General features: G+C 32.4%; 1 protein-coding gene across 5 annotated transcripts in view; it reads right to left on the bottom strand.

Annotated features, from left to right (window-relative positions):
- Nucleotides 1-23,596, bottom strand: part of DYNC1I2 (dynein cytoplasmic 1 intermediate chain 2) — a 60,960-nt gene that overhangs the window by 28,486 nt on the left and 8,878 nt on the right. For 3 of the 5 annotated variants that reach the window (XM_066346584.1, XM_066346583.1, XM_066346585.1), the window contains exons 4-6: nt 19,278-19,368; nt 11,820-11,879; nt 9,551-9,666 (exon numbers count right to left, since the gene is read on the bottom strand). In XM_066346584.1, coding sequence (XP_066202681.1) covers nt 9,551-9,666; nt 11,820-11,879; nt 19,278-19,368 — 267 coding nt within the window. The remainder of the gene's footprint in view (nt 1-9,550; nt 9,667-11,819; nt 11,880-19,277; nt 19,369-23,596) is intronic. The other 2 variants (XM_066346586.1, XM_066346588.1) reach the window with 1 other exon arrangement.

The raw sequence follows: 23,596 nt of genomic DNA, 5'->3' as shown, positions 1-23,596 counted from the left end.
GGGATGGCATAACATTCTTTCGCTTGACTGCTTCCAATCCTGTCTCTCCCCAATGGCAAGCCGTGCAATTACCCGCACTCCAGGAGGCCTACAGATAAGCCTTACCCTGCAAACAAAATGCAGCTTGGAGGCCACACCAGCTGCCAAAACCACACACATAGTGTTAGGTTTGGAGAGCTATGAAAATCTTTCTAACTCTATAGTATAAGCAATAAAAATATAACTGTAGCTGTAGGAAAGAAAGCTTTAAATGACACTGTATAATGCACACAATGATACAACCTCCAACTTAATCAAAATGATAATGACGTATGCCAATCCTGCATTACTTGAAATAGAGCGATTTTTATGTTCTGACAAGTTTACAGAACTAGGATAAATGGCACGAGTGATTTCAATATATGCTCATACTTTTGAACCAAATGGTGAAGGTTAAAATTTTTCCTTTCAAGGGCCTCAATCAGCCACAAAGGAAAACAGTAATCACTGTCTTTTCAGCCAGCCCAACCGCATTTGTCAGCCCTTTCTCCGTCAATGCAGCCAGAGCAATCAACCTGCCAAACATTCAGAATGGAAAAACAATCTGAAAATACAGGGTATAATGCACCTGCCAGTGAAAATGGCCATTTCAAGAAAAGCTAGTGATCTCAGTGACCCCGTTGAGGAGGCGGTGGTGCAAAGGGGAAAGAACACGTAAAAGAGTTCTTAGTGATCGCTACTCTCTTGCACATTGACACTTCCTTACAAAGCAAGCCAATTACAGCTTTTGTGCTACTTAAAAAATGAAAGCTTTTTTTGGACAATATAATCACACAGAGAAACAGAAAGACAGTACTCCTTTATAGATGAATTCTCATATACAATGAATTATTAATCTGAAAACAGTATAACATAACAATTCTATACTGCCCAAACATTAGAATGAAATGCTACTATAAAGTCACCTGCAAGTGTAATGTAATAAAATAACTTAATTACATTTAACTTAAAAGTTGACTTTTAGAATAATAGAATATTTACTGCTATTAAAAATTAAGTTTGGGAATACACACACACACACACGTTCTGCCAACACTATCAATTAGTAGCATTCACTGTAAGTAAATTCTAAAATCAAAGACAGGAATTTTGAATCACACTGGACAGGTCATTCTTGAGCACTGTGAATTATAAATGACAGCCTCCTACCCACATCATTTTCTTCTCCCTCAACTTTTTGCATTATACGGCTTCTAACTACCATTTCCAATGACAGGTGTCAAATTCCTGTCATCATACGTATGGTCAGTACTTTAGTGCTAAGTGACCTCATAATCTACACATTTTACAGAAAAGATCTTGTTTATAGACACTCTTTCCCTTTTAAAATTTAAAATGTAGATTAAGTATGCTAGTGATCTATGTCTACCTACTATATGGCACCTGCTATGCCTATTTGCCTATATAGATTATTTCAGTTGTAGTTGAATAAGTATTAGCTATCCAAATATATGTTTTCAGGATTTAATTTTAGAATGAATGTACAAACTTCCTTTCCACATGGATTAAAAACTGATTTAAGCTCTAGCTGAGTATCTCATTGGTTAGAGCACTGCTCCATATTCCAAGGTTGTGGGTTTGATCCCCCGCAAAGGCACATACAAGAATCAACCAATTAATGCATAAATAAGTGGAACAAATCAATATTGCTCTCTCTCAAATCAACAAATAAATTTTAAAAAGAAAAAAACTGATTTAAAAACTATGATAGGTACACTTAAACCCAAACTTCATAAAAATGATTGTTAAATAAAACTTCAAAGAACATAATCTGCTATGCTTATAAAATGCAAAACAATATTTTTATTATAAAGCTGATTTTGAACAGTTACCTATACAGACCAAACATTTGGCAAAAATGCCTAATATCAGTAATACCAGATTAGAGAATGTTCCTCTGAAACAAATATACTTCTCTTATTAAAAACTAATATACTAGCTATTAAAGGACTATTAACATGACCAAAATATTAAAATTCTAAAGGTCCTCTAAGCTAGTCCCTACTGCATAAAAAGCTACAATATATTTAAAACTGAAAAAGACCACAACTGAGCAGGAAGAATAAAAAATGGGACTGCCATGTCACATCAATTTATTGATGAATATTCATTGCAATACGCTAAGTGGCTAACTCCATGCTTTCTCTGACAGGGAATCTAAGGTTATAAACTGAGCAGTAAAGAATATAAAAGTAGTAGCTACTTTAAAAATGACAAATCTCTTGTCAATGAATGCTAAGACTAGGTTTAATGAACCACTGAATTTTTACTTTGAGTTAACATCAAAATTGTGATGTATTTTGGTGAGATGGAAAGAAAAGCTGTTTTGTAAATTAAGCTGCACCTAGAAATAACACCAAAGAATGAAATTCCAGTTGTCAGAAAATCTGCCACAATGGAGTAGGTTAATCAAAGTTAAATCATCTGTGAAATGGGTGGCTTTTGTTAAACTGAAGGGAATCTTCAAAGTACATTTTCTCATCTGCATGTCATATTACATTTGAAAGACACCTAGGAAAATAATAAGCCACAAAGTATACTCTGAATTATTTTAAAATATTACAATTAATTTAACAGGTACAAGATCCTAGAAAATCCTCACTAATCATTGATATTCATCTATCACTTATCACAATTCTCAATATAAAGTGAAAAACAAATTCTATCGTTAGTACATTAATGTGTTTATAAATAGTTCCATTATACTGCTTTACCTATTTTAAAATAGTTTAATATCAAATGAAGAATACCTAATTTAAAAAGTAGTCCAACTACTAATGGTACAAAGGAAGTTGCCACTGAGTGCTAAAACTCAGGAAATCTGTTGCATATAAAAATATACTTTACAAAAATTCAACATGAATAACTTTATAAATATCTTTCAGAAAATGAGATTATTAGAGGAAAATGCTACAATCATTAATTTACAAATACAGGTTAGATGTGATTGTCCTTTATTTTCACAATAATCCTTTCTTTCCTGGACCAACATCATTTTGAATCACTTCATTTCAAAGCATTTGTCCCGAATTTCATCTCCTTATACTTTACTTTTTAAAAAACATTCTTAAGAGAATTTACACTGGACCAAAGCTTCATGTATATAATCAAGGGAATCCATTCCCTTTATTATTTTTAAACATCTAGAGAAAGATGCAAAGTCACTTGAACTTCTTTAATAATTTAGATCTTCAACAAAGGAAATTATATAGCAGACTTTTAAAATCAGAAAATATTTTGAACACAGATCTAATGCTAATCTGGGGGACATATAAGGAAGGAGTTAATACTTGACACTACTTACTTTAATATAGAATTTGTCTATTGGCTCATTTTTATATAAAATTCAGATTTTATTTAGGCAGTATTTGGTATCATTTACACAGATCCTGTGATTTGTACTCTCAAAAATAATACATTTTTCTGAGGCCATACTTTCAGATATGCTAAAGACTCTAATCAAGATTAAGAACAAATGCTTCAACTTTCAATTATACTGTATTTATATTCTCACAGATTTCCTGAGAGTTAAAACTAATTTATCATTACTATTCTTTTAGAGCAGCGCTTCTCAACCTGTGGGTTGCGACCCACAGGTTGAGAACCGCTGTTTTAGAGAGAGAGAGAGACAGACAGACAGGGATAGACATGCAGAGAGAGAGATGAGAAGCATCAACTTCTTGTTGTGGCACTTTAATTGTTCATTGATTGATTTCTCATATGTACTGGGGGGTTCCAGCTGAGTTAGTGACCCCTTGCTCAAGCCAGTGACCTTGGGCTCAGGCCAGTGACCTTGGGCTTCAAGCCAGCAACCTTTGAGCTCAAGCCAGAGACCATGGGGTCATGTTTAAGCTGGTGATCCTATGCTAAAGCTGGTGAATCCATGCTCCAAGCCAGAAGAGCCTGCACTCAAGCCAGTGACCTTGGGGTTTTGAACCTGGGTCCTCAGCATCCCAGGTCAACACTCTATCCACTGCCACCACCTGGCCAGGCAAAACTAATTTATTGTGTTCTTTATTCCAGAATTTTTAAAAAACCCATTATTGACAGGGGTAATATTAACCAAATGCCCATAAATTTAGTCTATTTGGGAAGTATTGATTCTAGATGTTAAGATCGTACAATAAAAAATTAAAAGCTATTTACATATAATACTTTCCTACTTATTATAAATGCTAGTTAACATGTACCTGAATAAAGATATCTGTCTACTAAACCAATGCCAAAAATAACTGCAAAATCCAAACGGCTAAGAGTGTAGTGGCATAAGAAAAATAACACTTCACTGGAAATAAAAAAGCCAGTTCTGATTGTAGTCCTAATATTCTCTCACACTGTGAGGACAGGTTCATTAATGAACTTCACTTAAGCCTCAGTCTGCTCAAATGTAAACAAGATGATTAGATTAGATAACCTTTAGAATTTCTTCCTCTTTAAAAATCTGTTTCTAAAAATACCAACAAAAAAATAGAGATAAATAAAAAGTAATGCCACTTTCAAAAGAGTTAAAAACTTTTAGAAGCTAAGGGAAGAAAGTAACTCTTCCAGCAGTGTATCTGTGGGCACAGTGTTCCTGCCAGGGGAAGCTTTTTACCTGTGGAGAAGGAAATTGACTGAGGTCACATGTTCCTAGTCAATTTCATTCACAGTAGGTGCTTTAAGACATCAAAGAACCTAGGTTCAGTACTACCAACTTACAGAGTCAACTTGAAAGCAAGAAGATGGCTAGAATGTGGGAAAAGAAAAACAAGGCAGAATAAAAACGACTGCTTTTTAAAAGATTAGATTCAGCCACTTAAAAAAAAGGGAGAAAGGTAAGAGTTAAATCTAAGACCAATTTTTATCTTCAATTTGGTAACTCAAATAACTTCTGTACTGATTACACTGCCTACCCAAGTTTAATTGACTGTCTGTCTGTTATGCTCAAATTGTGATTTCTGCAATTCTGTCTCATGGTGAGTTTTGGAATTTGTTACATAATTCTTCAATAGGAACCAGCCAGGCTAAGTTTGAGAACCATGTATTAAAGCAATGGATAAGTACAAGTATAGTTAAGTGTAAAGTGTTTTTATTATAAAACCTTAATTTCAGGGTTTTTTTCTTTCTCCTCTTTCTAAAAACTTCCACAAATTGGGAAAAGAAACTTAATGTAAGAGCTCTAGACATGAAAACAATTGTAATGTTATAAAAAGAAAATTATCTCAATGGCTAAAGATGGCCCCATGGTATTGCAATACATTTCCCTCTCTCCTTCATTTATAAAACTTTATTTATTTATTCATTTTAGAGAGGAGAGAGAGAGAGAGAGAGAGAGAGAGAGAGAGAGAAGGGAGGAGCAGAAAGCATCAACTCCCATATGTGCCCTGACCAGGCAAGCCCAGGGTTTTTGAAGCAGCGACCTCAGCGTTCCAGGTCGACGCTTTATCCACTGTGCCACCACAGGTCAGGCTCCTTCATTTATATACCTGAACCTGAAACTAAAAAATAAAATAAAATAAACATAGAAAGAATAATCTAGTACCTTCATATATAGCATAAAATCAATAAACTTGTAAATCAATGAATACTTATCAGGCTGCAAGTGAATAAATATGGACCTTTCGTAAAATTAGTATCTAAGTCTAGCTCTCACAGGAAAATTTTAAAGGTATGTCTGCAACAGTGGTGGCTAATTAAAAACTGGGCTCAATTCACCCATCTTGTCACTTTCGCCTGCTATCAGTGATAATAAGAAAAATTCTATTTAACTCCATCGAAGATCAAAGCTGTTTATTCATTATTCTTAATCACTATAAAATGTTATTATCCTGATGCATACACCAATAAATAAGTTAACTAAAACCATGCTAGCCTTTAATGAAGTATTTTCAAACTACAAGTCTAAATCAATAAATTTAGTACATAATGGTCAACATTTTAAAAAATCAAATACAGCAAGAGAAGGGAAGAGGTTAATTCATAAAATTTTTGTTTTATTTAATCATCTTTATCTATGTTTGTACTGGATTATAGTATTAATTGAATTTCTTACCATACAGTAACTATCATAAAAGCATGGACATGCTGCTACAGGGGCAGCACAAGAGAGAAAGCACATCTTGGAATCAGTCAGAATGGATTTAGAATCTTAGCTACTAGCTATGTGACCCTTGATAAATTACCTCTTTCAGCTTCAGCTTCTCCATGTGCACATAGAACCAATACTTAAATCTTACTTAACTTACTTAAGGGTTTTGGTGAGAACTTTAGAGGTAATATAAAGGGTCTCATACTATACCTGATAAATAGCAGGCACTCTTTGCCATTAGAACTTTTGGTAATCAATTTAAACATGAAGTTTGAAAAACTGTTACAAACAAATAGCTAAAATAATATATTTGAAAGATTCTAACAGGTTCAATTTTGTTCAAAGCATCAGAGGGATACATGGAACACAAAATAATAGCACATGTTTGTATCTACATAGTACATCATCATGGATTCAAGAAGGTTATAAAAACCTATAATGATTTCATTTATGAATCTCAGTTCTAATCATACTTTTCCATCTAACTTTATCAATAATTATATTGTAGTATTAACACTTGAAAATAACCGATTTTCCCAGTAGTTACTTCCAGAGTACACATATGAAAATAAACATCTCAAGTAAGTAAAATCATTCTCCATAGGAGGTAAAAGTAATTAATTCCTTCACCAAGTATTTATTGAGTACTTACTATATTATAGGTCAGGCACTGTTCAGTCCAGGCATTAGGCACTGAAGAAGAAACAGTCCCTATTCTCACAGAAAATTTGGCAGAGAAGGTGAAATATGACGATGCTAAAGCCTTGCCCCAAATAATTTCAAACTGAAAAGACTATAGTTTATCTTCCACTTCTGGGTCATCAGCTTATCGAAAAAATCATGATCAATCTAATTTTTTAATTACTTGCAAAATAAGAATGCAAAAAAGAATTCTTTGAAATATGCCAGTCTTTAATATGGGGCTATACATCAAATCAGTTCAAAGGAAGTAAGTTACATGCTTATATTTTTAAAATTTTATGTATTTCAAAAACAAGCAATTAAAAATGAAAATTTCACAAAGGATATAAAACTGTATATTATACATGTGTATATATACATATATTTATGTATATTATACATAAATAAATTTTTGAAAAAAATAGAAAACTAGAAACAAAATATGGACAATGGCTAATATATAGTAGTATAGATATTTTCTCTTTATATTCTTTTAATATACTACTATTATGATCAGAAAAAAATTTTAAAAATGAAAGTCTTTACTTAAACTGAATATAATTATAGATCTATTACAATAGGCACTACCTAAAATAGCTTCAGAACACTTTACATTTCAAACAATCTAAAATGCACTCCGTAAGTATAATGGTAACTAAAAATAAATCTCCAAATTATTAGATGGAGGAAAAAAGCCTTATTTATTTTTTAAATGCGTCACTATGCCTCATTTTGGCAATTTTGCTCACTTTCTGAGTTAATACATCTAATAATGTAACTCCAAAAAGATAGACAGTATTATACTTGAATTAATGTTAATAAAATAATATTTTATGGAATCCTGCAGTATTAGTATTCTCCATATTGATAGTTCAACACTATCTTTTCTTTTTTCTTTTTTTAACTTGTTTATATCTCAAACAAGCTTACCAACAGAGCAGCTGGAATGAAACAAATGTATCCACAGAAATGGACATTTATATGGTCAAGTAAAAAAAATACTTAAAAAATGTCAGCCTGATTTCCTCAAATTTTTTAAAGTGTAATTGTATATATCAGTGGTCCCAACCTTTTTTGGGCCACGGACCGGTTTAATGTCAGAAAATACTTTCACAGACCGGCCTTTAGGGTGGGATGGATAAATGTATCACGTGACCGAGACAAGTGTCAAGAGTGAGCCTTAGACGGATGTAACAAAGGGAATCTGGTAATTTTTAAAAATAAAACATCGTTCAGACTTAAATATAAATAAAACGGAAATAATGTAAGTTATTTATTCTTTCTCTGCGGACTGGTACCAAACGGGGGACCACTGGTATATATGATAATGTCAACTCCTTTGGAAACAAGATGAAAGTTAAAGAAAAATTTTAAGGTATTTATTTAAATTCTCTTAGTGGGTAGAAAAAGAATTGTTAAAAGTGCATGTGATGATCTACTACAAAGTCAAAAAACTTGTATAATAGTTATGCTAATTTTCTGTGTAGATTTCTTTGGTAATAGCTGGGACTTCAAGGACCCCCCATCCCTTGGCTTACCTGTATTTTCTGGGCTTTCTGTAATGAATATTACTTTTGTTTCTCCTTACGGGAGAAACATGGTGACTTAACTAAAATTTTAAAAATAAATTAAACATTTGATAGTTTCTATGTATAATATTCTCTAATTAAGTAAGAATAAATTTTCCTGGCTAAAGAGAAAAAAATTCCTTAAGCATAGATTGTTAACAGGATAATTTATTAGCCCACAATTTCAAAATTATCAACAGCTTTAAAATCCATAAATTATTTGATGGTAATCTATGACTTGACCAGAAGTAAAGCTATTTATATATATTATCTTATTTAGCTTAAATATTCATATCTTTTGTTGCCAAAATATTAATGCCCAAGATGCTGCTGCAGTGTTTACAGATGGTATATGTACTTGACTAATTTTTCTGAAATCTGAAAAATTTTGATTTCAAATACATAAATGATTCCAAAGGTTTCATATAAGAAACTGTGGATCTGTATTAGTGATCTTACGTAAACCTATTATATGCATAACATAAATTTTATTAGCTTCACTGGGAAAAACAAGAACTATCATATTAACTTTATGCCTGAATCATTTAGCTATATCTGATGAGGTTTAAAAATTAGTTCCAATGTAAAAATGGTAACTCCTGGTTTAAGAATTATTAAAGGACTCCATCCATATTCAATATAATGTGTGTGCATATTTCCCTCCATTACACACAGATTAAAAGCTGATACATAATCAACATAGTAGGGCCCTTCTATCGTAAAAGAGAAAATTTAAGAATTAGATCTAGATTTGTTCATTAATATGGATAATAATTAAAATATCACAACATATCAGAATATACTGTGCTCTACAGAAAATAATGCATATAATTTAATTACAGTCAGATACATGCTCTTTTAGGGAGGAATTATGCTCAATGACAGAGAAATATAATATTCTAAGCAAATCTGCTTCTAAAACTATATATTAATGACAAAATTAATATTGACTTAAACATATGTCAACAAAGTTAAATCATATATACAGCTTATGCTTTATTAACTTTTAAAAGAAAAAGTTTTAAAACTAAAAATCAAATACAGAAATACAGGAACCATAAAGCATTACTTTCATGCCCCCCCCCCCAAGAAAATATGCCCAAAACAAAAAACAAAAAGATGGGGGAAAAAGAGAAAGAATCTTAGTTATTGGGGAGGGGTGTTAATGACAATCATATTAAAGATAGATATTCACCCTCTTTGGGTTGAGCCATAACTGGAGTCTGAGTTTCCTTTGTATATGTCACGACTTCTCGAGGAGGAAAGTCAACTTGTGTAATTTTAGCCATTCCAAGTTTAATAGGTCCTCGTCTAAATAAAGTGAACACAAATGTTTTAAAATACAACAAATGATACATTTAACTACATCAAACCATGTTATTTTGGAAAAGTAAAAATTAAACATTGTGTATCCAACATTGTAATTTAAATCCCTGTTTTATTCAAGAAATTTTAGATGAACAATGAATTGGTTTTATCTTAACAAAAGAATTAGAAGGCAACAAAAACAAAAGATGTTCCTGAATCACTCAAGGTATTTATTTTTCACTTTAAAAAGGCAAATAATTTAGTTTCTTAAAGCAAATCTGTGAGTAATAATGGAGTAAGATAGGGAATTTCAGAGTAGTCTACTGAATATGTTTGGTGTGAGAACTTTGTTTTTTAGAAGGGATGTGATTCTAAACATTTTGAAGAGTCAGATAATATGGATTTCACTCAGACCACTTTCAGTTTTCTTCACCATTAGGAGACTTCATTTTTAAGATAAAAAATAAGTATGATAAAAACCTTTCTTTCTCCTTTTATTTTGTAGAAATTGAGAATCATACAGTAAACTTACATTTTAAAATGAAATATTTAAACCTAAATCGCTAATATCTGCACAGCACATGTCCTAAATTCATATATGGACAAACTACAGTGCAGATACTTTATAACTACACTAAAACAACAGACCTTTTGAATAGTGTAAGACTACTAAAGATACTTCTATTTTAAATAGAGTGAAATATTCTTTTTTTGACAAACAGAGAAAGTTGTGGCTGAGGAAAATGGACTAAATGAAAAATATCTTTTATTAGGTATCTAGGGGATCTTTTGTTGGTTATTATATTAGATATTTAAATTCTAAACCAAATACAGTATGCATCCAAACCCCCAAAGAAGTTGTCAATTATGGAACTGTCTTAAAAGGATATATAATAAAGACATCGCTGTAACTTCCAGACTATCAAGCAGAATATCTGAAATATACATATATATCACTGGTAATATAACCTTTTTCTTATATAAACATCCTTTTCAAAATCCTGTATAAAAGAGTACAATAAAATTAGTGCATTTAAAAACTTAATTTTCTCTAAGTTCCTAAATGTGGGCCTTAAGAAATTTTTAAAATGTGTTTTCTATTTAAGGAATAAAATAGCTTTAAAGAAAGAAAAAAGCATAATCAAATAATTAAATGAGAAAATTTAAGTATATTTTAATAATCTAGTATTCTAAGAATAAAATTTGAAATAAGAAAACATTATATTCTGATTTTTAAGATGTGAACCATATGAAAAGTAAAGCACTCACATATCTGGGAAAAATGGTCAAGCCAACACTAGGACAAGTTACTAACTTGAGTATATATAGCATCTAATAGATAAAAATCACAATATTAGAACAAACAAAATATTCTAAGATTTAAAGGTAGAAGGGTAGGGAGGTAATACCTCACTTATCCAAAAGCCACTTTTACTGAGAATAAGGAAGCAGTTGGGGGTCAGGGAGCCTCGAGACAGCCAATAGAGAGGCCCTCCAGCTCATACAAGCTCATATATTTTTCATATCTGCAACTGAAGGCTTATTTATTCTTACTTTAAACATAATTCCAAAGGTATTGGTCATATGTCTTAGAAACTGCAAATTATCAAGGGAAAACATCTATCTCAGGCACAGTGGCAGCAGTAAACATTTATATTTTGCACTGGGAACTAGAATAAATAAGTGAGTGAAGAAATGAACTAATAAATAAAATGAATAAACTAATAGTAATATGGAGCCCCAGTACAGAGACCAACAGCTTTCTTCTTCTCAAAACATTAGAAATCATCAGTGAATTTTAATTTAGGAAATGATTTAATAGTCATAGTGAATAGCCCAGGAAAGGTTCAATGTATCAAAAGTCTGGGGAATTTGTAACACATCTTTTAAAAACTTAAATAAAAAGTACGGAAATAATAAAAGGAATCTGGACACTTAAATGGACAGATTTAGGGTACCTAGAAAATCAAATACATGGAATATTTCTTTCACTAAATGATAGAGGAGGATAAATGAGGTGTCACAGTAAAATATAACTCTTTTCCTAACTACAATATATGCTGAATATTACAAATTTAAGCAAAATAAAATTAGGACAGTTTCACAAAGAATCAAATTAATTATAAAAAAGGGAAGGTAATAAATCTATTCAATACCCCAAATCGGAATCTGAGTGAAGCTGAAGAACTGATGGATCTGTATCCCAATGCAGCGTCCTAAATGGTTGTTGGACAACCATGAAGCATTAGCAGAAAAGGCCATAAGTTAGTCAAGCAAATACACTCTAATAATAGCTAAATACTGTTCACAATTAAAAACCACATGTTCTGGTTAGTATGAAAAAAACATCAGTTATCACTCAATACTCTAGTACATGCAATAAGCCTAACACGGTTAAAGATGCAAACATACAACCTATAATAGTTTGAAAAACAGTATTTTCAGATTATGGGAAACTAATATTGCACAATAGTGGATAAGAACAGCCAAGCATTAAACAACACAAATAATATATTATTCTTGGATAAAAACAGGCTAGGCTATAAAAATAGTTTAAAATTTAAGTTTCCTAATGAAAAAAACATTAGTAGAAACATCTTAGTTAACATATTATAATCTTGCCCAAAGCATTAAATGTGTGCAGGAAATTGTCATATTGGTAAAGGAAATGAGTCAACACATAAGCTTTTCGGTAAGAAAGCCAAAGACTATTCCTCTGAGATAAGAAATAGCTAAAGTTTCTAAAATGTGACCCTTATGTAATTTATGGGTTAAGCACTGCCTTGGGCGTACACGTCATCCGCTTTAGAAAGGAGCTCAAGATGTCTGTCTATAGGAAAAAATAGATTTTTCCCCAGAAAAAAAATTTATATTCAAAGGATTTACCTAAACTAACTAAATTTTTAGAGATTATTGATTCTAAATAAATATTCAGTTTTGCTTTAGCCTTGCCTACTGGGATCTTTTCCACTTTAACTGAAATCTAGTCGTTACTAGAACAAAAGGTACTTTGTCACATTGGTATTCTTATAGGTTAGCAATATAAAATAATTATGTACAGCACTGTATGATGTTCAAAGTCCCAATTAAAAAGCACAATACATTCAGTGCTACTATTTTTGTCAAAATATTTGTTTCTCTTATGTTATAATACAACAAATGATTCTATTCTTTACTTGCCTATAATTTATCAATAAAAACAATCTGACTTGAACTAGATGAATCCATTCTAGAATTATCTTGGAATTTAAACAGTATTGTGTTTATGTAAAAAATGAAGAAGCCACAATGAAGATTTACTTTGTACAAAACAATGAACAGCAACAAACTTACGCTTTGTTAAACCAGAAGGGGTTCTATGAGATGTTCTCTAAGGAATATTCTGTCCACAGCCTTTACATTATATGAGAACTCTAGCTGTTAGTGACATAGAACTCCTTGTTCAGGATGTCATTTTAGCCTAGCATCTAGTAAAACTTTGCTGTAAAATACAGCCAGTACTGAAAACACACTGAACAACATATGGGATTATAATTATTAAAGGCATCTTCAGAACTATAAAGTAAAATTCCAAATTAATCCCAAAGCCAGAGAGATAAACCAATCAAGAATGAAAAAAAGGAACAAGAGGCATGGATTTCCCAGTTGAATAAATGCTGTCACCTAAATTTTAGAGATAACAGAAGTGGTTAAGAAAGTGAACTAAAAACCTAATATAACTTCCCAATCTGCAAAGTTAGAGAAATACCACTTTTCATGGCCTTTTATATTTATTCATATATTGCCACTAGGCTCAAAAGAAATTTTTGGCATTTAGAAATAGTGATTTTGACATTTTGATATATTTGATAACACCTAATATATATTGTCCTCATCCCCAAGTATACTAATCTTGGATTGTATTGGCCATCTCACATATATCCATGCATTTTTCTGTCATATTTCTTATATTTCTCTTTATTCATTCATTCTTATTATGCCTGCTCAATTTGAGTTTGTTTTGTTTTATTTTCATAACCTAGCATTTTTTTCAAAACCATTAAGTAGAAATGCTATTATTTTATTACGAATAGCACCAATTAATCAACAATATTAATTATCTTTCTACTATGGAACCTGGAGATAATTTAGTGGAAATCATACTTTTCTACTTGTGTGTGAATATACATACATTTACATATATATAAAATGAACATACTCTCAGCCCTCTTGAAAATCAATGTTTAAAATGAGTTCAAAGAAGACAATGTATGCACTAACGTTAGAAAGATTATGACATTTCATTCAAAAAGAGAAATTTTTCCTCTCCGATTAGAAGACACTAATTCTGTATTCATGCTCCAATAAGAATAGCCCTAATGGTACTTGACTACCTATTTTCTTGTTTTACAACTTATTAAAAATCTACACTTTAAACGCAAGTTAGCACACTATCATTAGAACTTTTCACTACAGTGAATAACATCCTCAATTTTTAAAAATTAAAGCATAGTTGACATGTTATTATATGAGTTTCAGGTGTATAACGAAGTTCTTCAACATTTATATACACCATACAAAGTGATCACCGCGATAAATCTAGTAACCATCTGTCATTGTATAAAGTTTTTACATCATTACTAACTATATTTCCTAGCTGCACATTACATCCCCATGACTTACACTATAACTGGAAGTTTGTAACTCTTCCTCCCCTTCACCTTTTTGCCCACCCCTATTCCTCTTCCTCTTGGCAAACATCAGTTTGTAGTCTGTATTGAGTCTGTTTTCGTATTGTTTGTTCATTTGTTTTGTTTTTCAGATTCCACATGTAAGTAAAATTATATTTGTCCATCTTTATCTGACTTATTTCACTTAGCATAATACCGTCTAAGTCCATCCATGCTAACAGAAATGGTAAGATCTCATTTTTTTTAATGTATGTATATGTCTTCTTTATCCATTTATCTATCGATGAACACTTGGGCTGCTTCATCTTAGCTCCTGTGAATAATCCTACAATACTCTGCTCACAAAAATTAGGGGATCAGAGAATGTGCAGATACTCCAGTATTTTCAGCCTTTTGTATAGTCATTTTCACCAATGAAGTAACAGTTGGTTTTATATCTCATTTGCATAATCAAACTTTCTTTTGACTTGTCGTTTGCTTTTCTGATGTTAATAAAAAAATCAAATGCTTTTTTTTTATCACTTCATATTCAGTTTGAAATATCCCCTAATTTTTGTGAGCAGTATAACAGGGATGCATATTCAAATTAATATTTTAATTTTATAGACAGCCAGGAGTGAAGTTGCTGGATCATATGGTAGTTAGTTGTTATTTTTTTGAGGATCTTACAGTTTTCCATAGTGCTGCACCAATTTGCAATTCCACCGACAGTACACAACAGCTTCATTTTCTACACATCCTCACCACTACTTTTTATTGTCATTTTGTGAGGTGACATCTCATTGTGGTTTTGATGTGCATTTCCATGATGATTAGTGATGATGACCTCTTTTCATGTGTCAGCTGGACATCTGCATGTCTTTTTTGGAGAAATATCTATTCAGGTCCTCAGCCCATTTTTTAACTGGATTATTTGTTTTTTGATGTTGAGCTTATGAGTTCTTTATATATTTTGGATATCAGGCGCATATCAGATATATCATTTGTGAATATCTTCTCCCATAAATCAATGATATAATCACTAGACTAAAAGTTCCATGAAAACAAGGGCCATAAATATATACTTTATTGTCTGTGGTAATCAAGTACTTAACATTAAATTGGCAATTCAATGAGTATGTGTTCTACAGGGAGGGCCAAAAGTAGGTTTACAGCTGTTGACATGGAAAATAATATAATAAGAAATATATAAGAATAAACCCTTCAGTTACTCACAACTGTTAACCTACTTTTGCCCCATCCTGTATACATAAATAAATACTTTTTTTTTTAAACTTTTTTTTTTGTGTGTGACAGAGACAGAAAGAGGAACAGGTAGGGATAGACAGAAGGGAGAGAGATGCCTTGACCAGGGGACTATAGCAGAGCGAGTGACCCATTACTAAAGCCAACAACCTTTATGCTCAAGCCAGCAACCATGGGGACATGTCTATGATCCAACGCTCTATGATCCAACGCTCAAGCCAGTAACCCCATGCTCAACCTGGTGACCTTGGGGTTTTGAATCTGAGTCATCTGTGTCCCAGTCCCATTGCTCTATCCACTGTTCCACCACCTGGTCAGGCTAAATATTATTTTTAATAATATTTACTCCCTGTAGCAATTTACAATATTCCAAAGGTCTCTAATAACCTCTTGGTTCCCCAATAAAACTGAGAGGGATATGTTTTAATTCATGTTAATTTTAGAAACCAAGTAGATGTTATATAATATTTGTGAAAGCAAACTTGCTGATGCTGCATTAAAATAATCTTTCTACTTCTATTCAAAATCAAGAAAACTGAGTTTGGAATGAACACAGTATATTATATACATAAAAATAATGTATAATATCAAATAAAGAAATTTCATAAATGTAATTATTTTTATTTTGGGAAATATTCTTACTATGGTAATTTTGCAGAAGGAGGAAAAACCTTCAACTGAAATACCACTTGCTTATTAGCAAAGGAATATTATTTGTAAAAAACCCATAGAAGTATAAATATTACAAAATTAATTTAACCTTAATAAATTTAGACTAAATAATCTATAATACATACTGTTTTATAAGGTAATAGCATAAAAATAAAACCCTGATTTTTCTTTTTTTTTTATGGCGGTGGAGAGGAATAGGAAGCATCAACTCATAGTAGTTACTTTTTGTATGTGTCTTGACTGGGCAAGCCAGGTGTTTCAAACTGGCGACCTCAGCATTCCAGGTCAACGCTTCATCCACTGCACCAAAACAGGTCAGGCTGATTTTTCTTAAATGATAGAGTTACGTCATTTACCACCAATGGCAGGACTGCTCAGATTTGCAATTTTGGTTCTCTACACAGAACAATTTTGTGCCTTCTAATTACTAATATCCTGATTATTCAGAAATTAGTACTAAGTTTATGGATTATCTAGATCCCCTGCTCTTCTTTTCCTGCTCTGTTTTCAGATACCCATTACTTATTTGTAATTACAAAATGAGGGGCTCAGGCACAAAGAAGACAAGACTTCTTATTGTTTTTCTTTCTTTTTCCTTTTTGGTTTTTAAGTTTAAGGAGGGGAAATAGTGAGGCAGACCTCTACATGTGCCCGTCCAGGATCCACCTGGCAACCCTCAACTAGGGCTGTTGCTCGAACCAACCAAGCTATCCTCAGGGCCCAGGGCTGACACTCTAACCCAGGCATGGCCAACATCCGACCCGTGTAATGAGTTTATGCGGCCCGCGATTAAATTTTTAATATTCTCCGCTACTTTAAAATCTCAGCTACTCAGAAGCGGAAGCGTCTTTGATTATTGGAAATCGAGATATTTAAGAAATAGTGATACCTGGAAAAGAATTCTGCATGTGACTAATCTAGGGTTAACTTCCAATAATTGGTCGAATGGATTCGTGATACTTATTTTTTAAAAAAATTCCATTATAAAGATTTATAACTTTTGTACTTGTCTGTACTCGATATGAACTTTTTGACGTTTAGTGGCGATGTGAAACCCACATTCTTTTAGGCGGTGTTTGCCAGTGCGCACCCCAGGTCAAACAATTCGTTATTTTTGTGGTCAAGTGTGCTGAATCAAGTGGCATTGTAGCATAGACAATATCTGCAGTTGATAACTGAAAATGTGCCCAGGCTGTTTGTAAAATGAAATAATTGTTTTATTTGCGATATAAACCCTTCAAGCTCATTCTATGAATTAAATATTGTTTCGATTGCGCTACAGATTGGATATTTATACGGTATGTAATTATATTTTTATTAAAATATATTTTTAGTAAAATAATATTGTAGATTAAAATTTTTTCACTCACTTAACATTTATTCATAAACAAATTACATAAAAAATTTTTGTTTACTTAAACGAATCGTTTTTGTATTTAACATTATTAAATTTTAATATTTCGTCCGACCTGTGAAAAAGTTTTCTTTCTAATCTGGCCCGGGGGCAAAAACTGTTGGCCACACCTGCTCTAACCAATCGAGCTGCTGGCTGTGAGACAGAAAGAGGGAGGAAGAGAGAGGAAGAGAGAGAAGTGGGAGAGGAGAGAGAGAGAAGCAAAAAGATGCTCTCCTGTGTGTCCTGACCCCAAATGGAACCCAGGACATCCATATGCTGGGCCGACACTCTATCCACTGAGCCATTTATTCCTATTGGCCAGGACCATTTATTTCCTATTAAAAGGTGTGTTGAGACTTTCCTGAGAACACTTAATTTTCTGGCCCAAAATCTAAATGCAGATTTTAATTAGCTATGTTTAATCTCATTTCAGTTGTCACAAGAAGTCAAAAAGTACAATGTTGTTAAAGACTTGCTATTGTATGTGTGTGAGGGTGAGGTAGAAAGAAAGAGAGAGAGAGAAATAAATAAGTAATAATATGTTTCCCAACATAGATTTTGGAAAGGAGCTGAAATCTTACTGAATTTTTGAAAAGCAAGACCCAACAAGTATGCAGAATCCTAAAACAAATAAAATATAGTTTTACAAGGAAGAAGCAAATTCAGGAAAACTTGGCAGTAAACACTTTTTTCTTTTTTAATTGAGGTGTAATTGACAAGTAATACCATATTAATTTCAGGTATACAACATAATGGCTCCATATTTGTATATATTGTGAAATAATCACAAGACATCTAGTTAATATCATCATCACCATATGTAGTTACAAATTTCTTTTTCTTGTGATGAGAACTTTTTAAAGATCAATTCTCTTAGCAACTTTGAAATATGCAATACAGTATTGTTAACTATAATCACCACATTGTACATTACATCCCTGTGACTCATTTATTTTATAACTGGAAGTTTGTACCTTTGACCTCACTTCACCCACTTTACCCGGCTCCTGTCCCCGACCTCTGCCAACCACTAATATGTTCTATGAGCTATTTGTTTTTTAAGATCCCACATCTAAGTGAGATTACACAGTATTCATTTTTCTGTCTTTTACTTAGCATGATGTCCTCAAGACTGTGAAAAACTTAATGTTCCCTTAGCAGTTATTCCTTATTCTTGATATTTTATGCACTATTATTTTCTATCATAATTAGAACTAGTAAATTAATAGAACAAAATTGAGCTGTTTAACTTTATTGTTAAAATTTTCAATTACTGGATAAGGACTTAAGCACAACATAGAAGTTTTACACTATTTATACCCAAAACAGTCACATTCTAACCCAATATAAAGTTTGTTTAAACAGAAAACATTTAAATTAAGACCTCTATTTTAATATAAAATAATTAACATAAACCAGTTAACTATTCAGTACTAAATTAATCAAGTGTGACAGTTAAAATATTGTAAAGAAAAATTTCCCCCAACTGCAACAAACAATTTCAGTGCCATTTAGATTTCAAAATATTAAGACTAACTCAACATAACTATTTAGAGTCCTTCTATAGCACTGACAGCATCTGGGCACAAAATGCATTCTATCATTAAAATATTAAAAGAAAATTACTATACCTAGATCCCACTGCGCCATCTCCAGAGTCTTGGCTTCCAGCTTCACTTGGTGTGCTCACAGATTTGGAGGATGGAGACATAGGAGGAGGGACTAAATAGTGAAACAGACAGGTATCCGCTGTTACTACACGGAGAGGTTGCTCAGCTTATGGCGTTTCAAAAGTAATTTAACATGAAGTAATTAACAAGAAAGAAAAAATAATGGCAAACAAAAAGACAAAAATACATAAATGAAAATGAACAGTAGAAAAGAGGAGAGAGACAAAGTTAACAATGCATGCTGACAATTCATGCAATTTCTCTGGCAAAATGCATTTGGGTTTTATATTAAAAAAAATAAGAAAGATTATAGAAGGATGCATCTTCATCTCAGCCAACACCAACTGTGGGTGCTAATTTTCAAAGGAAAGCATTCCTTCTCCTTTCTAATTTCTCACTTTTAAGATCACCAGATTATAAATGATATTTACAATTGCTGTCAAAATCAAAACTCTAAAATATGCTTCAAAGTCATTTCTGGTTTCTTGAGATTTATTTTTAAATGTTAATTTTTTGTCTAACATATTTTTTCTTTCAAAAATGTCTTGAATGATTTAATCCCTTCCCACCAAAATATATATAAAGGCCAATTTAGAGAAATGGAATGGCTCCTTTAAAATGTCCATTAATTTCCAGCAATTTGGGTGAAGAATGCAAACAGGCCATAAAACAGCATGCCTTCTAGACATGATGCATAACATAAAGTGATGCATGCAACTTAAACAAGGCAAGACTTATGGTAACTTCCTTACCCCAGTATTCAGAAAAAACTGAAGTGTACAGACAAAGATACAGACACCCAAAATATTCTTAATCCCTTCTTATAGAAAAATACACATTTTTCATAGTATATAAAACAAACAGCAAATGCTTTTCCCTAAACTGTTATTTATAACATTATATGCCAACAGTTGAGTGAGCATATTTCATGCTATTACATTTGTAAAACTTTCTGATTACCATTGCAGGGAGTATAGGAGGATCATCACTGCCATCTTCTGGTTAAATTTTTACCATAATTGTCCCCAATCCCAAATATCTTTTTAAATTAATTTTTCAATGTACAATATTAAGTAACTAATACATTTTATGTTGAGCTGCAAGCCCTTCTTTTACTAGTCTACTGAAAAGAAGGTAAGTTCCCAGTTATATAGGAACTAAAGAAATATATAATCAAAAGTCTGTGTTTTTGGAATAGTCACATTCACTAAACTCTTAAAATAATGTTTACATGTTATACATGCTGCAGTAGAAACACTGGGTTTGCTAATCTAACAAAAGTTTAGTATGATGAATTACAACTTAAACACAGACACACACTGATCATCCTATTTTTTCAGTGGCAAATTCTATTGGTAACCGGTAATATTAGAAGAAAAACAAATCATAGCTAAAATGTTTGTTTCCTGAGAAATTCTAAAGGACTATAAAAACATAATTAAATGTTTCTAATTTTGTGATTAAATTTCTCAGAAACAATGCAATGACATTGCCTTTATATGTTCACAGGTGGATGGCACTGTGCTAGGAGCTGCATGTGTAACTAAAAGTAGCTGAAAACGATTTGTATCAGAAATAAAAGAACATTAAATATCCTTTAACTTATGTTACATTTCCTCATCTTATGCCCATTTCTTACTGTGAGGCTTCCTTAGGCTAAGATCCAAATGGATAGGAATAAAGAGTAATATATAACAGTAGCTTGCCTATAAGCACAAACACATGTTTACTAAATCATAGTAAGGCAACATAATATTTTGATATTAAAGGTTGTCAAAGAAGAAATGTATTATTTAAATTATATAACTTAACTTCATGCTTAGGAAAATAATTCTTCTAAGTAATATATTAGAAAATAGGAGGAAAATAGTAATATTCCTTTCAATTTCATTATTTGTGATGAACTAGAAAATTCTTTTCCAGTTTAATATGTTCTTTCCCTTTTCTTGTGACTGCAAGTATCAATGACTCCACTTAAGTTCAACAATATCTTTTTTGGTTAAGACTACATTAAAAAAATGTCACTTCAAATTCTTTATGGAAATATGTTAAATAGTAATTATATATACATAAATAAATAAACTAACTTAGCCAATTCTAAAATAAAAATTCCAGGAATAAAAATAAATCACAGGGGTGATGCTACCAAATTATCAGTTTCTCAGCCAGAAGCAAAAGAAATCACCATAACTTCAAATTTGTAATTAGATAAAACTCTCCATCCCCCCCCTAAAAGTATCCAAGCCATTTGATGAAATGGATGTATAAAGAACTGAAAGTTATTATCTGGACCACCAGCTTCACTACCCTTGCAATAATAAGTAATGTACACTAGAGAAGGGTCAAACCTAAAAAAAAGAAAGTTATTATTATTGAAAAAGAAGGAATGTTAACAGGAAAAAGGGAATGGTAGCTTTATTTGATGACTACCATATGTTAAAGCCAATTAGTGTAGAAAAATAAAAAAATACAGTAATTGTACAAAAAGGTAATGCCATCATATTCCCAACTCCAATAAATGACCCCTAAGAACAAATGAAAGTATGCATTCACAAAGATTAAAAAAACAAATTAAAAAAAACAAATCAAATAACCCCCAAACAACTCTTTGCTTCTCAAATCTCAGAAAAGACTCAATTTTAGAATTCATTTTTAAAGATGGGTTAAGAGTCCAATCAGCTTTGAAAATACCATAACTTGTTAATAATTAGCTTTTGAAAAATATTTTAAAAATTATATGCTTAATAACAAGAGTAATTCAATCAGATGACCTTACTGCACAGTTCTGTATACAGAATAGCCTACGAAAAGCCTTTTAAATGGTGCAAAAGAAAAGATTTAATATTAACATATGTGGTATGTAAATGAATTTAAACTTCTTAGAAGTTTAGAGCAAAGATACTATTTCCTTCTTTGAGAAGCAAAGGAGAAATATAAAGTAAACTGAAAAACAAATCTACATCATAGCATTCACTGATCATATAAGTAATATTGAAAGGCTGTGACTCTAATTCTCTAGGACAAAAAGCCAGTCAAGAAGGCCTTTCTCGGCCCTGTGGAGTGTCGGCCTGGCGTGCGGGGAACCCGGGTTCGATTCCCGGCCAGGGCGTGTGGGAGAGGCGCCCATTTGCTTCTCCACCCCCCCTCCTTCCTCTGTCTTTCTCCTCCCCTCCCGCAGCCGAGGCTCCATTGGAGCAAGGATCACCGGGGCACTGGGGATGGCACCTTGGCCTCTGCCCCGGGCGCTGGAGTGGCTCTGGTCTCGGCAGAGCGATGCCCCGGAGGGGCGGAGCGTCGCCCCCTGGTGGGCGTGCCGGGTGGATCCCGGTTGGGCGCATGCGGGAGTCTGTCTGTCTCTCCCCGTTTCCAGCTTCGGAAAAATACAAAAAAAAAAAAAAAAAAAAAAAAAAGATTAAAAAAAAAAAAAAGAAGGCCTTTCTCGCCGGCTTACATTTTGGCTTTCCAGGGATATAAAATTAACATTGCTGCCTTTTGGGCTGTGAAGAAACAACTAGTATATTCCTAAAGCATAAAGGATCTGAAAATGCACCTAGATTTAGAATTATATTTGAGTCAACCACTGAGAACCACACAGAAGTCTCAGAGATAAGGGTTGGTACACAGACCAAATAATTTTCAAGTAAAAGAAAGCCTCTGGCAAAAAGGTTTTTTTCCTCAAAGATGGACCTAGAAAGGTGGACAGTCAAGGAAAGTAAATGCAGGGAATTAACGTGTTGGTAGAAGACAGTGATATGGAAGAAACGAGGTTTTGAGACAACCTGAATTTGTGAGGTCGCTTCTAGGATACTTACTATTCACACACAACCTTTGATACAGTTATGCCCTCTTGTGGACACAAATGCTCCTAGCCTGGAATATTGATGCCTAAGTAACCTTTTCATGTTTTCCTTTCTGTCCTGAAAGCTACTGCTTTAAAATCTTAAATTTCTGAAAAGCACTAATTTCTCCCTTTTCTATGGACCCTTCTCCTGATAATGAAGTTTATCCTCAACTAATCTCCCTTAAATGTTTCTTTTCTTTTATTCTCTTCAGTATAATTTAAAGAATCAGATAATTTTTTTAAATAATAAAATTTTATAGAATTAAAATACTAAAAGGAACTATTATTATTAGACTAAAATCACTTGAAAATAATGTCTCAATACCTGGAAAGCACTCCCTTGAAAAATCATATTTAAAATATTCAAAAGTTATAAGAGAAAGGAAAAAATATAAGATAATACTTATTTTGACTAGAAAATTTATTTTGTTTTTTAATA

This window comes from Saccopteryx leptura, chromosome 7, assembly GCF_036850995.1.
Source record: "Saccopteryx leptura isolate mSacLep1 chromosome 7, mSacLep1_pri_phased_curated, whole genome shotgun sequence".
Classification (NCBI taxonomy): Eukaryota; Metazoa; Chordata; class Mammalia; order Chiroptera; family Emballonuridae; genus Saccopteryx; species Saccopteryx leptura.
The sequence above is the reverse complement of the archived record's forward strand: the minus strand, read 5'-3'. Positions and strand labels throughout refer to the sequence as shown.